This window comes from Rhinolophus sinicus, chromosome 1, assembly GCF_057876585.1.
Source record: "Rhinolophus sinicus isolate RSI-liver-muscle chromosome 1, RSI-T2T, whole genome shotgun sequence".
NCBI classification, from domain to species: Eukaryota; Metazoa; Chordata; class Mammalia; order Chiroptera; family Rhinolophidae; genus Rhinolophus; species Rhinolophus sinicus.
The window spans coordinates 168,585,317-168,600,651 of NC_142501.1; the positions used below are offsets into that span (position 1 = coordinate 168,585,317).

The 15,335-nt window shown below is 39.1% G+C and overlaps 1 protein-coding gene across 10 annotated transcripts in view; it reads left to right on the top strand.

Moving 5' to 3' along the window:
- Positions 1-15,335, top strand: part of AFF1 (ALF transcription elongation factor 1) — a 178,528-nt gene that overhangs the window by 53,744 nt on the left and 109,449 nt on the right. Inside the window, exon 1 of one of the 10 annotated variants that reach the window (XM_074323827.2) lies at positions 3,305-3,958. The exons of 8 other annotated variants lie outside the window; for them this stretch is intronic. In XM_074323827.2, coding sequence (XP_074179928.1) covers positions 3,942-3,958 — 17 coding nt within the window. In that variant the 5' untranslated portion in view covers positions 3,305-3,941. Of the gene's footprint in view, positions 1-3,304; positions 3,959-15,335 lie in introns of those variants that run through there. One more of the 10 variants, XM_019731264.3, reaches the window with a different exon arrangement.

The window sequence follows — 15,335 nt, forward strand, 5'->3', positions numbered from 1 at the left end:
GACATTCTTCATTGTACTGGGCAATTACTAATACGTACAGTCTTAAGTTGTTAAAGGGGCAGTGAAGATTGACAGGTGATCTTACCCCTTATTTGTCAGGTAATTTGGGTCTATTAGCTGGTCCAGTGTGTGCATCCTCTAGGGCCCAGGAATTCTTCACCTGAAGGTTACAGAGCCTCAGGTCCTCGCTAAGTGGGTTGCAAGGGGATCATGAACCACATCAAAGTAGAACAAATGTTGTGTGTGTGGGCCTATATCCTCAAATTTCATCAGAAGGCCAAATAATTCTGTGCTACCAAAGCATTAAGAATGTCTTTTTGTTTAGTTTCACTGCTGAACAAGTCCGTGGGTCGGATACAATGGTGTTTTCAAAACACTTGGAAATAATAACGCCCATGTTTGTATTGCAGTACTTCTTCAGCCACATACAGTATTCAGTTACAGAATTTCTCCTGCACTTTTCTCTAGTATTTTTAGATCTATTACAAATCGAGTGTAATTCCACTTCTGTTTCATATTACGCTCAGTAATTTACATTACAAACGATCTTGAGAGCCCAGGGAATCTCAGTTGTAATCCTGATCTGCTGTTGATTCCATATTTCCTTTTGTGTAAATATTTGCTGTATTCTTAATGCCAGGACAAATGACACAGTTCACAGAGGAAAAATACAATTTTAATATTAGTGATGTTAATTTCTAGCCTGTGGTAAGTGAAACATTTCTGAGTGAATGCTATTATGAAATATTGTTTCAGCTTACTTATATGTCTGGTATCAATTTATTTGAAGCATAAATGATCATAGCTCATATTTAGAACAGCAAGAGAAAAATGGGGGGAAATGGCACGCAAAAAATTCTTGGGAGTGGACCTTTGCCTGAATTTATACTTTGTTTCCTTGAGGGTTTATCACTCTACTATTGCCAAAGAATATATGTGTGCAACAGTATTTTATTGCCTGATAGAGAGATCGCTTAACAGTGAAAATATTAATAAATGCTTTCCAACAATGATCCTTAAAATCATTGAGAGATTATAAACCAATATTGAATCACAAAGCTCTTACCATTATTTTCTAAATAAGTATGCTCTAAGTAAGTGGTTCTCACATTATAAGCAGACAAATATTAGCTGGAGAATTTGTTGAAATGCATATCCCTGGGACCTCACCCCATAAGGATTTTGACTCAGCAGCTCTGGAGTCTATTTTTAACACATGCCCTAGGTGATTTGACCACATCTTGCCAAGGCTGATATACATGCTAAGAGGTTATGTGGGAATAGCTATAGTACAATAATATTACCTTTAATATAAGAGAAGCCATGATGATTATGGAGACGTGATGGAAACATTAGTAAATGACATTGATAATTTTGTGCCTCCAAATTTATTTTTCTTTTTAAATTATTTTTTTCCAAAATAGAAAAAAATAGTAAGAGGAGTGGCATTAATTTATACTTATGCAAAAGTCTTTGCTGTCCAGCTTAGTAGAAGACAGCTAGCATCTCATATCTGTTTCTGTATTTAATCTGTTGCAATGGTGGTTTGGTTGAACTCTATAAAGAAGATCCAGCTTCATACATAAAAGGAAGGAGTATTTTAATACCTTTTTTGATATTATACCCAAACTCCATCACAAGTCATAGTTTCTTAAAGCTTAGTTGGAATGTAGAATCTGAAATCACATTATTGAGCCTTTTTTTTTTTAACTTTGATACATTAAAATCCATTGATTTATCTTGCACTTTCAATGGATCTTTTTTACTCATGGGTGATTCAGAAAATATTGGTCACTACCTAACGCAGATCTTCTAAAATCACATTCATTACTGTCCTTATCTCATCAGAAAAGTCTTTAAGTTTGGGAAGCTGTCAAGCTCACAGTGGCAGTTGTAAAGTTCTCCAAAATGCTTGAAAGCTCAAATTTTATCATTGGCAATAAATACTGTCGGTTGTTTTCCTTGAAGAAACAGACACACTTTGTTCATTTTTGAGAAAATGACTGCCAAATACCCAAGTCAGAATAACCCACCACAGTTTGTCAATTGTTCTTTCAAGTAAAAATGGTAGTCCATGAAAAAACAGCTCGTGCAGCTTGCAATTCAATTCCACAAGTGTTTTTCTTCTAGACGCCCATTGTACTTCAGTCTGCAGCAGCAGAGGGCTTCATGTGTTCCCATTTTGTCATAAGGAACATCAAAATGACCTGTCCTCAAGGGTCAAGATTTAATCAAAGTAGTAATTCCGGCTGCTTGCTTCATTAAGGACTTTCGTTAAAGGAAACTGGCTTTTTAAAAAAAAATTATTGCTAATAGTGTGGTGAAGAAGAATGCGGTGACTACTACTACTAGTTCCACTTGCTGCGCTGTCTTGGTTAGTGCTAAGGCGCCAGCACTTGCCCCACAATTGCTTTTGCACCACAAAAGCAAATGTCAGCACAGTGAAAAAGACAAATACTGTCTTTGTGTTATTCTAAAAATAGTTTGACCCCTGGGAAAGTCTTGGGGACCCCCAGGAGTCCACTAATGCCACTTTGAGAACCAGGATAGAGATGCATTGGGCCTTCCTTCCACCCCCACCCCCCCAGCTTTGTGTTTTCTGTGCCAGACGTCAACATGTCTGTATTCCATGGCTTTTTAGCAGTGCAGTCTGGAGTATCTCTTTGTGAGATGGGCAACATTGTCACGATTCTAGATAGAGTGGGGAGTCCACAGGACGGGCATTCATTCAGTATTCATTTAAGAGTTTCCAGCTGCTACAGTGCGCTCCTTCCTGGCCCCCTGAATGCTGAAGTATAACCTCCCTCTATTTCTACCCATCGAAAGTTTTTTTCCTGCTTAGCTTTAGGCATAGTTGAAATTTAAATGCCTTTCCTTAGTAGGACGCGATATCGTTTGTATGTCGTCTGCTGCTTGCGATGCTGTTGATTTGTATTCTAATTTTTGAAAATTTTGTCAATCACTTCAAAAACCAAAATGGGTTAGTTTCCTTTGTGATCTGCATGTTGCCCCCTCCAAAAGGGAGGGCGTTTTGTAAATATTTGTCTCAGTGTAGAATGAAATCAAAACTGAAAGCGAACAAGTAAAAACAAGTGTGCTAACATTTCCTGACTGTAAGCATCGGAATGATCAAAAGTAGGGAAGGTGGTTTACTGTTGTGGTTTTATTCCTTAGTCAGTGCAGCCTCTTGGGGCACTGAATATTCAACAAATATTGATATTCAACAAATATTCAAATTGGAGGTGGAGTTCCGAGCGGCCGGGTACCGTGTGTTCCGGTGTTTCTACATTGTTGAAACCTGGCAAGAGAGCGCGAGCCAGGGAGCCCGCAGGCGGGGCTGGGCGCCTAACGTCCGAGCGGGGCTGCGTCCGCGATCCGGCCGGGCCCCCGCCCGCGCGGCGCAGCCTCGGCTCGGACCGGCGGAGCGCCGTGCCCATTTAAGGAGGCGGACCGTACCACCAGAACTTTCTTGACGGGGGAGGGGTATTCCGGCAAACTCGGACGACTTGAAGTGAGCCGAAAGGCGATTTCTTTTCGCTTGTGACGCTGGCCCGAGTTCTAGTGCTGCTGGGAGGGAGCTGTGCGCCGGGGTGGGCTTTGAACGTGGGCCCCTTTCGTGTCCCTTCTCCGAAATCGCCCTGCGAGATCTCACTCGCCCTGAAGTCGGACGCGATGTTCCCCCGCGCGGCCAAAGTGTAGTTCGCCTGCAGAGGCCCCAGTGCCCGGATGTCCATCAGGATTAGTGCGAGCCAATACGCTCGGAGCCCGAGGCTGCGCTGAGGACGCCCGGGCTCTGGAGCAGGTAGTCCCGCAACCTCGGGAAGTCGCGCTGGGGAGCCGTCCCCGCCCGGCCCCGGCAAATGGTGAGCGCGGCGCTGGCAGAAGGGCCGCGGGTGGAAGGCGCTCATGGACAGAAGACCCTGAGCTCTAGAAACTGAATTATGGCAGCCCAGTCAAGGTAAGCCGGGCACAGAGAAAAACTTTTAAAATATGTTAGTGGCGGGGGGCGTTGGAGGTTGCGGCGGGGCGGGGGGAGGGTTGGGGTGCTGCGAAGAAGACGGGCAGGAAGCAGCTTTGTCATTGCTTTCTCATCATTCCCGATGTGGTGGTTCATTATTGAACGTCAGATAAAAAACAGTTGGGAGGACGCACTAGACAGTTTCAACAGAGGAGAGCAGACGGATTGGGTTCAAGTTAGAATCACAGTGAAATTTCTTCTTTCAAAAATAATTGTTAACAGAAATTAAGTTGATTTCACTTGTCCGCCTTTGCCCAAATTTTCATTTAGTTTCTTTGTGCACCTCCTTTTGCTTCTCTAGGTTTTGTTTTGTTTTGTTTTGTTTTGGCTGGTGTCTTAAGCAGAATTTTATAAACCAGCTAATGTGAAACAAAATGTGCTCACCTTGGGGACGGTGGTTGAGAATTTGCCTGGTGATTGAGAATTTTACTGCTCAAATGTACGATTCCACATAAAACGGCACAGCTTGAATCTGCTGAGTAGGCAGAGACCGGGAACGCACGGGGTAGGTGAAGGGGAGACGATAATGAACTGCAGTTGGTGTCAGAGGGACGCTGTGGTCAGAACCTCCAGCTCGGGCTTTTCATGGTTTGTTACTTATTTTATAATGAGCGTTAAAGACTGGTGACAAGGCACTAGTGATTATTATAAAATTCAAACCGTTGTGTGATTTCATTTTCGTTGTGACAGCAGTTGGTGCTAAGAGAAACTTAGGGTACATGTATATGTATATCTATCTCTATATATATCTTTTATATATGGATATGTGTATCTACATATATCTTTTTCAACTTTTAGTTTTACTCAAAAGCAGTTTAGTGTCACATATTTAAAATAATACGAGGCCTCTTCAAATTGATATTTGTAGTATAGTGATTTGGGGATGTCTTAGAAGGCTGACCACATTTCATTTCTGAAGATGCAGATGGATCACTGAGACAAATAGGTGCTTTGATGTTGAAGTTTGGGCTGGATAAGACTTTGCAATTTTTCACTAAGAGATAATAACTTTCTAGGAAGTAAAAGGACTATATACCGTGTTTCCCTGAAAATAAGAACTAGCTGGACCATCAGCTCTAATACGTCTTTTGGAGCAAAAAATTAATATAAGACCTAGTATTATATTATACCCAGTCTTATAGTAAAATAATACTGGGTCTTATATTAATTTTTGCTCCAAAAGACACATTAGAGCTGATGGTCCGACTAGGTCTTATTTTTGGGGAAACATGGTAGAGCGCCGCGTATGCTACCTGCTTTGTATATTTAATCCTCTCAACTCAGTGGTTTAATCCCTGCCCCCATTTTCTTGATTGTTTTCAAAAAGGCGTTCTTAACTTGGAGCCAAGTAGTAACTTGGAGCCAAAACTTGGATGAGAAACAGAAGTTGAATCTTCATTTTTGCTAACCTTTACTGAAATTTAACTGCCAAAGGGGTCCATGGCGTAAAGCCTTAGATTAAGATACCTTGATCTCAGAAATTCAGTAAATATCTAACAGAGCTCAGTAATATAGAGCTGGGATTTGAGACCAGGTGTGAGTGATTTCGGTGCCTGAGCCCTTAAACTAATTAGGAATAAAATGATTTAATAGCTAAATTGGACACTGTTGTATGCCAGGCACAGTGACCTTAATTGGATTACTACTCTTCTCAGTCACTTAAGTAGGCAAGTAGTTTTATTTTCACTGTTAGGTTAGTTAAGGAAACTGAGGCCCAGCCAGCCTGTTTCTTGCCTGGGGATACACAGGTAGAACAGTGCCTGACTTGCGTGAGCTGCTCTGCAGAGCTTCCTTACTCCTGGCGGCCTCTTCAATGCTGAGGGGAGGTGTTAAAAGGAAGTTGCAAGGCCTCAGTATGAGTGTACAAAAAAGCAGTTTCTGCTAAGAGTGCTTTGTTCCAAGATGTAAATAATCGGAGTTATTAGTGTGCTAGTTCAGCTTGCCAGCCATTGAAATAGGAGGACTGTACATATTTCATGCTACCTGGCTTTCAGACATGCCCTTGAACTAGGAACAAAGCCACAAGGCCATGATATGTGTTGTTTTCTTAGCCTGCATAATGGGAGTATATCTCAGAAGTTGTAAATGTCCATTTTCTTCAGTTACATCTGGAATGTGGTCCAAGCTCACTTAGACATTATGCTTTGTGGGAGAGTAGGGTAACCTTTGAGATCCAAAGAGAGAATGAATATATGGAGCAGATTGCAGATATTTGTGGGTTTCCGGATAACCTCACAGCTGGGCCAAGTTGCCCTTGGTAGTCTGAAGTGAAACTGAGCCATCATCTATGATGTGTAACCTGGGGTGGTAAAATCGTGCTTAGGTGTCACACACAGTATCTGTGTGCTCTTGAAACAATTAATTTGGATTGTTGGACTCATTGGACCTAAAGAGTCATAGCTCAGTTTGTTCAAACCACCATAGTTTCATTGTGCACTGTTTAAATTTTATTTTTATTTTTTTTGCTAGAGGAGGTGGGTGGGAACTTAGACGAAACGGAATTTTGTAGCGCTGATAATGAATACATGAGCTGACCATGGACATTTTATTATTTAGCATTGCTGTAAGGTAATATTCTTGATTTGGTATTGATGGGTGGCGTATGACTAGTTTTTCATGTGAGGAGCCCAGGGAGTGCATTCTTTTTCTATAGTCAGTTCCTTAAGGCAAGATACTGTCTCCCGTTTGTAGTACCCCATGCATAAGCTGGAAGTACTTTGAGTGAGGGAGGGACTCCCTAAGTACTTCTTGGCTTGTGAATTTTTTATAAATTGAGGTTGTATATTCCTCTTCCTCATTTTAAAACCTGAAAGTAGGAAATTGATTATTTTGTTTTGCTTTGTGGTTGAGTTCTTCTCTAGAAACGGAAGACATTTATTGAACGAGAGGTGAATTGCCCAAGTTTTAAGAATTAGAATTTGGGTCAATATTTTGAAAACACTGAACATTTGGTTTGAGTTATCAGAGTTACGAGGGAGGCAGTCACTTAGAAATGCAGCATCAGTTAAAGCAGGAGTAAGCTGGCCTCAGCTCTCAGGGTAGCGTGTGCTGTCTTTGGAACCTGTAAGCACAACAGATACATTGACTACACTTCCTCCTGGGAATTATAACAAACTTGCTTTCTCTAATGTGAAATAGTTACAGAGTGCGGCTTTTGTTTCCAAATTCTGATCTAAAGGACATGGAGATTATACTTTTATACACCTCTACAACCTGGCATCGCCTTGTTTGAGAACCAGTAAGCCTATGACAGATGGATAGGGGTGGGCATGGAATCCCAACAATTTGTAGATCTATCCTTTTCTATGAGGATTAGCTTTATATTGAGGAGTGTGTTGATGGACAAAATTGAAAAGACGGCTTTGTGTGGTTCCCCATCTCCGCTAACCCCCCACTGAAGCAATGCCTGAATTCTAGGAAGGAATACATACATACCTTCAACGACCATCAGGGATTAATCAGTTTTAAAATGCACCTTATGCTACCTAAGAATCGTAGGCCCACCCCTACCCTGGGGGGTGGGTGTGGGGTGGGGAGGGATGTATGGATGGGAATTGGAGTTGAACTTGCTTCTTTAAGAGAATAGCATCTGGTGGCTGAGACCATCTTAAAAGAAAGTACTTTCAGGCAAACTGCAAAAGGAAATTAAGTTTAGTTAACTCTCCCACAGCGTTTTGGTTTGAATTTGACGAAAGTTAATGAAGTTATTTAAAAAAATAAAGTCAGATTGTTCCCAAGATTATGATGAAGCCGGTTTTTGGTGGCTCCCTTTGATTCTGGTGAGGGAAATTTTTCCACTGCAAAAAGCAATGCTCTGAAACTGGTACAGAACTAGTTTTGCTCCACCCTCTGCCCCCACCCCTGATTTATGAACTACTGATAGATACCTTGAGAGAAAACTCCTGAAAGCAAAGAAGCTATGAGTCAGTATGGGCAAACATCAAAGAAGAATGCTGTGATATTTTGGAAAGTGCAGCTCAAGGAAGTGATTTCAACAGAGAAAGAATTTCTGCAGTATTTTGACTCAGTGAATGTCCACTTTTTCCCTTGTGACACCACTGTAAACAGTGTCCTTGACAGAAGAGAAACACTGACAGGTCTTTTAAATGACTTCCTTCTAGTTCATCCTGAGAGCCCAGCTGAGCTTCCTGACTCAGACTAGAGCTCCTTCCGCAGTGAAGACAGGGAAGGAGGATTGAGTCATGTTTTTCTTGTCAGCTGGGTTATGGGGATGTTCTTTGGCAAAATTAATACAAGTGCTCTCTTGAAAGACTTAAGGGATTCTATATTATACTATGAAAAGGTATTCAACTGCTGTATTTAAACAATTTAAATATCAAACATACTTAATCATGGATAAGAAAGAAATGTGTTTTCTCCTCCTGGTACTGTCTTTTATTTTGAGCATCCAAATCTGTGTATTACCCAATAGCTGTAAAATGGAGGCCTTAGAAAGTTGATTCGCTTCATTACTACTCTGAGGTACAGCATGTAACTTGGTTGCTTCTAAATATACAAACTTAGTTTTCTATTAGCAAATTGCTCCATTTCATTTGTTTTCCAAGATAGGCAAATAAGTCCCAAATCTCCTGTCCTTGAAAAAGGAAAGTCCTCTATGTGAGATGTAGTGAGAAAGGCCTGCAAGGAACAGTGTATTCTGCTTCTACCTTCGTACTGCTTGGAAATCTGGTCTGCACCTTTAGGACAAAGGTTTTCGGCCCAGAATTACAAACATAGCAAGCTTGGGTATCATAATCTCCATTGTGGTTCAGTTACATTTTATTGGTATAGGGTGGGTGCATATAGCTTTTACAACTTAAATGATTACCTCTCGCTTTTACTTACCTGAAACAAATTTGGGGCGGAGAGCTAAACTTTCAGTGTTTTGCCTCTGCTTCAGAGGGTTCTCAGTTCATTTTACTATGAATATAGTATGTATTCGTTTGATCAAATTAATAGAATGCACAATAATGTCTTGCTCGAATATAAATGTACCAGACGAATTTTAGTGTTAGATCTCAGGGGCAAAAATAAGATTTATAACTTTTGGTGTTAGTGCCTTGGAGACCCAAATGTAAAAATTAACAGTAAAACCATCCGAGTGCTGACTTTGTGTCTTGGCGGTGATCAGTGTTGAGAAGCTTTCCCCATGTGCAAACTTTTCCTTTTTCCTATCTATCCACAGTGAGTTAAAGCTTAACCCGATGGCCACACAGCCAGCCCACTTAATATCCTGAAAGTCTTTTTCTCTGGTGAATGTCTCTTGTTTTCTTGTGTTGTTTTATTGGCTTTATTTTAAATTTAACCAGATTGAAATCCTCTCAGATTCTTAAGGCTATTACTCAAAGCAGTAATTTGATGTCAGATTTAATATATAAACAAGAAATCCCAGTAGTGAAATCTTGTCAAAAGGTACTGAAACAAAGAGGAAGGGGAAAATATATTGTATTTCTACTGACATCTAAATTGTCTTTATTTTGGTATTAGATGTTATATTTCCAAAGGACACCCACAGTTCGGCCATGTTCTAATAGTACCAAGAATTGTTCCCCCACAGTGGCTCACAGTAACGAGTGCTTGGAGATCTGTAGGCCGTTTCATCCTTTGTGTGGGGATGGGAAGAGCTAAGGAGGTGACTCTTGTCACTGGTTTACCTTTATTTTGCCCAAAAGGATCTTGCCTTTCTTTTCAGTTTTGCTTACTGCTAAACTGGCCACGTTCAACAAATAAAAGTAAAAATATTTTAGGGGCAATGTGGTCGTATTAAGTTCAAGGTTTTCAAAGTTGATTAGACATCAGAATCATCATGAGTGTGTATTAAACCATGCAGTCTGCTCCGCTCGCCGTCCCCCCACCACTCTGATTAGGCAGGGCCTGGGTGGGGCTGGGGTGGAGCCCTGTTGGCTCTGAAGCCAGAGGTCTGCCTGCCACACAGTGAAGTGGGATGTGTGTGACAGAGGTGTATGGCCTAGGATATGTATCGTGCAATGCAATTACATTTTGATTTTATATATACATATATATGTATAAAATATGTATATATATATGTACACACATATACAGACGCACCCATATACAACATGTTTTTTCCCCCCTCTATTAAAATAGTCATGAAGTTGGTAGAAAACAGATATCTCCCTCTATACATTTATGTACCTATTACAAATTATACTAGTTGAAATGTCCAGATGCACCTATATTTAAAAAATAAAGGAAAAGGAAGGTATCAAGAAGTAATGCCCAATGTTTAATCATGTAGCACTTTCCCAAGAATTGTTTCTTCTCAAGGCTGTAGATATTTACCCTTTCCTATCCACTCTGGGCTCCGTCCCAAAACTACTAACTCACTCTGTACTGCACACACCCCAGTTTATCAGGTGGCAGTTGGTTTTGTTCCCAGGGAAAAGTTAAAACTGTGAATTGGTCATTTATAGCTAAACTTTCTGAAACTGAAATGAAAGGTTTTTTTTGTTTGTTTGTTTTAAACAAAAAATGTTGTCTAGGTGTAGTGTTGTTGAACAAATAATATTCAACAAAAATTTTTAAAGGGGACTCCTACTGGGAAGTAAATGTTAAAATTATAGCAGATGTCAGTTCCTGTAACAAAATTCAGGAAACACTTTCTGGTATGTGGGTGTTGTAACTTCAATTCTTGGAACTTTCCTTCAGGAAACTGTCCTGTCAAAACCAGAGCAATAGAAAAAATATGAAGCACAATTCACAAGCTGTGCTGAGCAGTGTAATTAAATTTTGATTTGGTGCATATGTTTTTGTGGTCGTGACAGAGCTGAGATTGTCACGTGACTTTCATCCTGGATAATGTGCATCTGGATAACTAGTTAAATCACTGCTTTAAAAATACAGGTGTATCTGATTTACTCTGGAGGTAGGTTTATGGAAAGGGGTGTAAAATTAACCAGCTCTCCTTGTTTTGTACAAAAGTATGAAACCTGCTTCCTACCCAGCTTTGCAGAAATTACTTAATTTTGTCTCACAACTCACAAATGAATATTTTACCTTAGATGTTTCTAAGTAAGATATCCTATCTGGTGATTTGGTAGCTCTTTGAGCCCACGATATTATAATTTCAAAAAAATTATTTAAAGGAAAACAACATCTCATTGAGTTAATATGCTGAGTTTTAAATAGTTTTTAAAATTCATTAAAAAGGGCTATTTATTAGTACAAAGTTCTGGAGAGTAACACAGAGCTAAAGCTCTCATTTTATGTTTTCTTTTTTTTTTTTCCCCTAGTTAACTTTGACCTTGCAATTACACTTTTAGGAATTATGTTTTTCTGTTACTGTTTTACAGTCTGTATATCTCTCTTTCACCCTCAGCCCCCTTTTAGACCATACTTGGGCTAACTCTCCACTTTAAAAAAGCTGTGCAAATACAAACTTTGTACCACATGGAAAAAATTAGGCAGCAACGTTTCCTAACATTAGCATAGTAAAAAAATGAAATGAAACCCAGTGTGTTACATTTGTTTCAAAATGAATTTCTGCCACCTGAAAATGTTGGAAAGTATAAGCAGACTAGTGTTGTCTGCTTGTCCTGTCACTTGGTTTTAGTGAAATTCAAAGTAAACCAACTAAAACTTAAGTTTTTGGTTTTCAATGGGACCTGTGCCCAGAAGACAAAAGGCCCTAGATTGGAAGTTTTAAAAGATTGAGTTTGATAACACTTCTCATTTTGCTGATAGTATTGATAGTGAGGGATTTTTGTTTTAACCCTCATGACAGGCCTATTACAAACAAACACTGTCATATAGTTCATATTTTAACAGTCATGTTTTTCTAAGGATAAGGTGCAAATCATTAGATTTACTTAACTGCAGAGTTTAATTTGTAAGCTTTTAAAAAATCATGACAGTTCTCATGATAAACCTAGAGAGAAACTTGTTTTTTGTCTGAGGGCACCTGTATTCTGTGGTGACACTTCTGAAGTATTGGTTTATCCATCATTTTAAAAGAGTGAAGTAGAAGCTTTATTCCTGCTTGGTCTTGTGGTAGCTGGTAAATGACCCCGCCTCCTTTTTTGATATGGGTGAGGGGAGTAGTTAGTTTCAGTTCACTTACATTCACTGTCGCCCAGATCTTTTATCTCTTTTCATTTTATGCATGCCGTATGTTGCCATGTATAACGTGCTCCCGTGTATAATACGCACCCATATTTTTGGCCCAAACTTTCAGGGAAAAAGTCATTTTAATTTTTTAATTTATATTTTTATTTGTTAGGTACTTGTTTTTTGTAAAGAAATTTTAGTACTTATTTTTTTTTTTAACATATTATGGTACAAGAAATGTTATGTAGCAATTAATTACAAAACACAAGAACCGATACAAGGTACGAGAAAACTTATGTACCAGTAACAAATTTACGATATTTAGGCATCACAGAAGGCCCAGAACTCTTCGCTGACCGATGATCCTATTCCAGGGTATTATTTTGCATATGGATATTCTTATTGATTTCTAGAGTTGCACTTTTAACTCATAAGCATAAATAAAAGAATTAAAAACATTTATATAGATACGGAATTAGTACTACCCATGTATAATGTGCATCCTTATTTTCCCTCACAAATGTGGGCAAAAAAGTGCGCATTATACGCGGCAAAATATGGTATTTCCTCCCAGCCCTCCCCTCCTCTCCCCCACAACTTTGAGGTATATTTTACCTATCATAAAAGTTGCCCATTTCACATGAACAATACAACAATTTTTAGTTAGTGATCCAACCATTGCCATAAATCAGTTTTAGAACATTTTGTCCCTCCCATTAAAGATCTCTCATGCCTATTTATAGGTAATCCCTGTTCCCAGCCCCGTGAAACCATGAATCTACTTTCTGTGTGTAAATTTGCCTTTTGTGAACACTTGACATATATGGATCTTGTGGTTTTTTGCATCTGGCTTTTTTCACTTGAGTAATTTCTTGAGGTTTATCTATGGCGTAGCATGGGTCAATAGCGCTGTCTTTTTAATTGCTGAATAGTATTTCATTGTTTGGCTATGACAGACTGGTTGTTTCCAGTGAGGTGTTTTTTTGTGTTGTTTTTGTTGTTGTTTTTTGCAGGGTGGGGACGCTATTATGAATAACGCTGTGCAGTGAACATGCACGTCTTTGTGTGGACATGTTTCCTTTTTTGATTATTAGGAGATGTGATGTTTTACATTTATATACGACTTAAAAACACAACTCTCATAAATACTCCTTATAGTAGTTCTTAAATTGGTTGGGCTTTTTGGTGAAGAAATTTACATAAAAGGATGTTTAAAGAAAACCAAATTAAAATCTAAAGTATCATACATGCTAATTGTTTTAATTAGCAAACAAAATTCCCAACCCATAACTCACAAACCTCTCCTAGCAAAAATATTAAACTGAAATCCTTTATTTCATAACTGCTAAATGGCCCTAGAAATTGTTCAGTGTGCTTTTTAATAAAAACATTTAGGCCAAAATGAGCTGTTCTCATTCACTACAGCCTCACATGTAAAGATTCGTTATCTATGTGAAGCTCCTGGAAATTATCATTAAAACTTGGGTCTTGCCACGGGAAGGTGGGGGTCATGTGCCCTCAACTAGTGGTGTGCTCTAAACTTCAGAAAAATAGATCTATTTTATGAAGAAAATTATTTCATTGAATGTTGTTGAAATTATCTTCGGTGCTTGTGTGATGGTGGTGAAAGTGAATCATCTATTGAGCACTTTGCTGGCTCTGCTGCAAAAGCAGCTGCAAGGCCCTGGGTAGTAGTTGTCTCCTCTGTGCCTGCCTGTGTGAGCCTACCCGGTGTGCTTTGAGCTTTGGGGCCCCAGTGCATTACTGCTTGTCATTGGGTATTCAGTTCCCTACCTCAAGATTGTATCAGTAGGAATAGCTTTATGACTGTGGCCAAGTCACATGTATGCACAGTGCTTTTAATATTCTTTATCCTTGTCAGTTATTGCCGATGGCCTTCGTTGCTCACCAAGAGTCAGCCAGACACAGTGTGTGCAGGTTTCTAAGCTGGTTAAGAAATATGCAGTGTCTCCCTCCCCACAAGGAGAGGGGCTCATAGTTTGGTTGGGGAGACAGAAAATAAGCAAACAAACTGGCCAGTTAAACAACTACAACCTGTGCTAAGTATTGTGGCAAAACAAAACAAAACAAAACACCATAAATGGGGAGCTGGAGCAGAGAATAGTGGAGTGTGGGGAACTTGGTCTCAGGTGGGCCATGAGGACATCTGAGGAAGTTGACCTGAGATGGAGAAAAAGCAAGTCATGTCATGTTAGAATTAATTGTCCTTTCAGAATATACATGGAAATGATGTGATGATCATGGGAAGGATGACATTTTTAAACAAGCCAAATATGGTTTTAGGAAATAACCATCATGTGTCAGTTTCTCAAAATATAGTTAACTGATTTTGTGGATTAGTTCTAAAACTTTTTTTTTTTTTTTTTTAATTTTAATGAAGGCAAAATGAGTTCCATAACAGTGTAACTTAAACTTTTAAAATAGAGACTATACTTTCCAAAAGTTAGCCTTAACTGGTACATAACTATAAATAAGTTACATGTATGGAAAAGAAATATGAGAGAACATTTTTCTTAGTTTGGAAGCCATCAAGTAAGGGATGTGATAGAATCAGACACAGTCCAGCTCTGTGGGTACAGTCATAAGGAAGTGAAGATGTAGACAGTAAGGAGGATATTTAACCTGGTTATTAAATACAAAGGTTAATCTACAAAGAACCTGTTTCTACATGTGAAAGACCTTTATGGGAAGTGGAGTGAAAGATGGCTTCCATCTCTGCCAAAACCAGGTCTTGAAGAAATCGTTTATGTATGTTAGGTTTAACCAAAGCAAGCCCAGAGTGTGCTTTTCATTGGGGATAATTAAACATGAAAACACAGTAGAAGAAGGTGGTATTCTTTTGGTATATTTAGAAATAGAAAATACATACTCTTCTACCTTGGATATTTTAGGAAGTAGCAGATGGTTTAAGTACCTTTTTCTCAAGGGGTTCTGTGGCTTCTTGAAAAAAAAAACACGTGATCACAACAAACTATTACTACAGGAACTAAAAGTTCCTATCTTCTCATGCATCACAGCTATAGTTGATTATATACAGTTGCTTCAAGGACCTGCATTCATTATTACCTCATCTCTTTGTACCTCTGTTTTACAGTTATTTTCAAATAAATGTATCTGTTGTAGACCTTTTGTGACAGAATATATGATAATTTTCATGGTTGTATTGTAAACGTGTAAAAGAAAGTATATTCTTTATTTTTAGGGTACAGATTTAAATGTGTTTGTATGT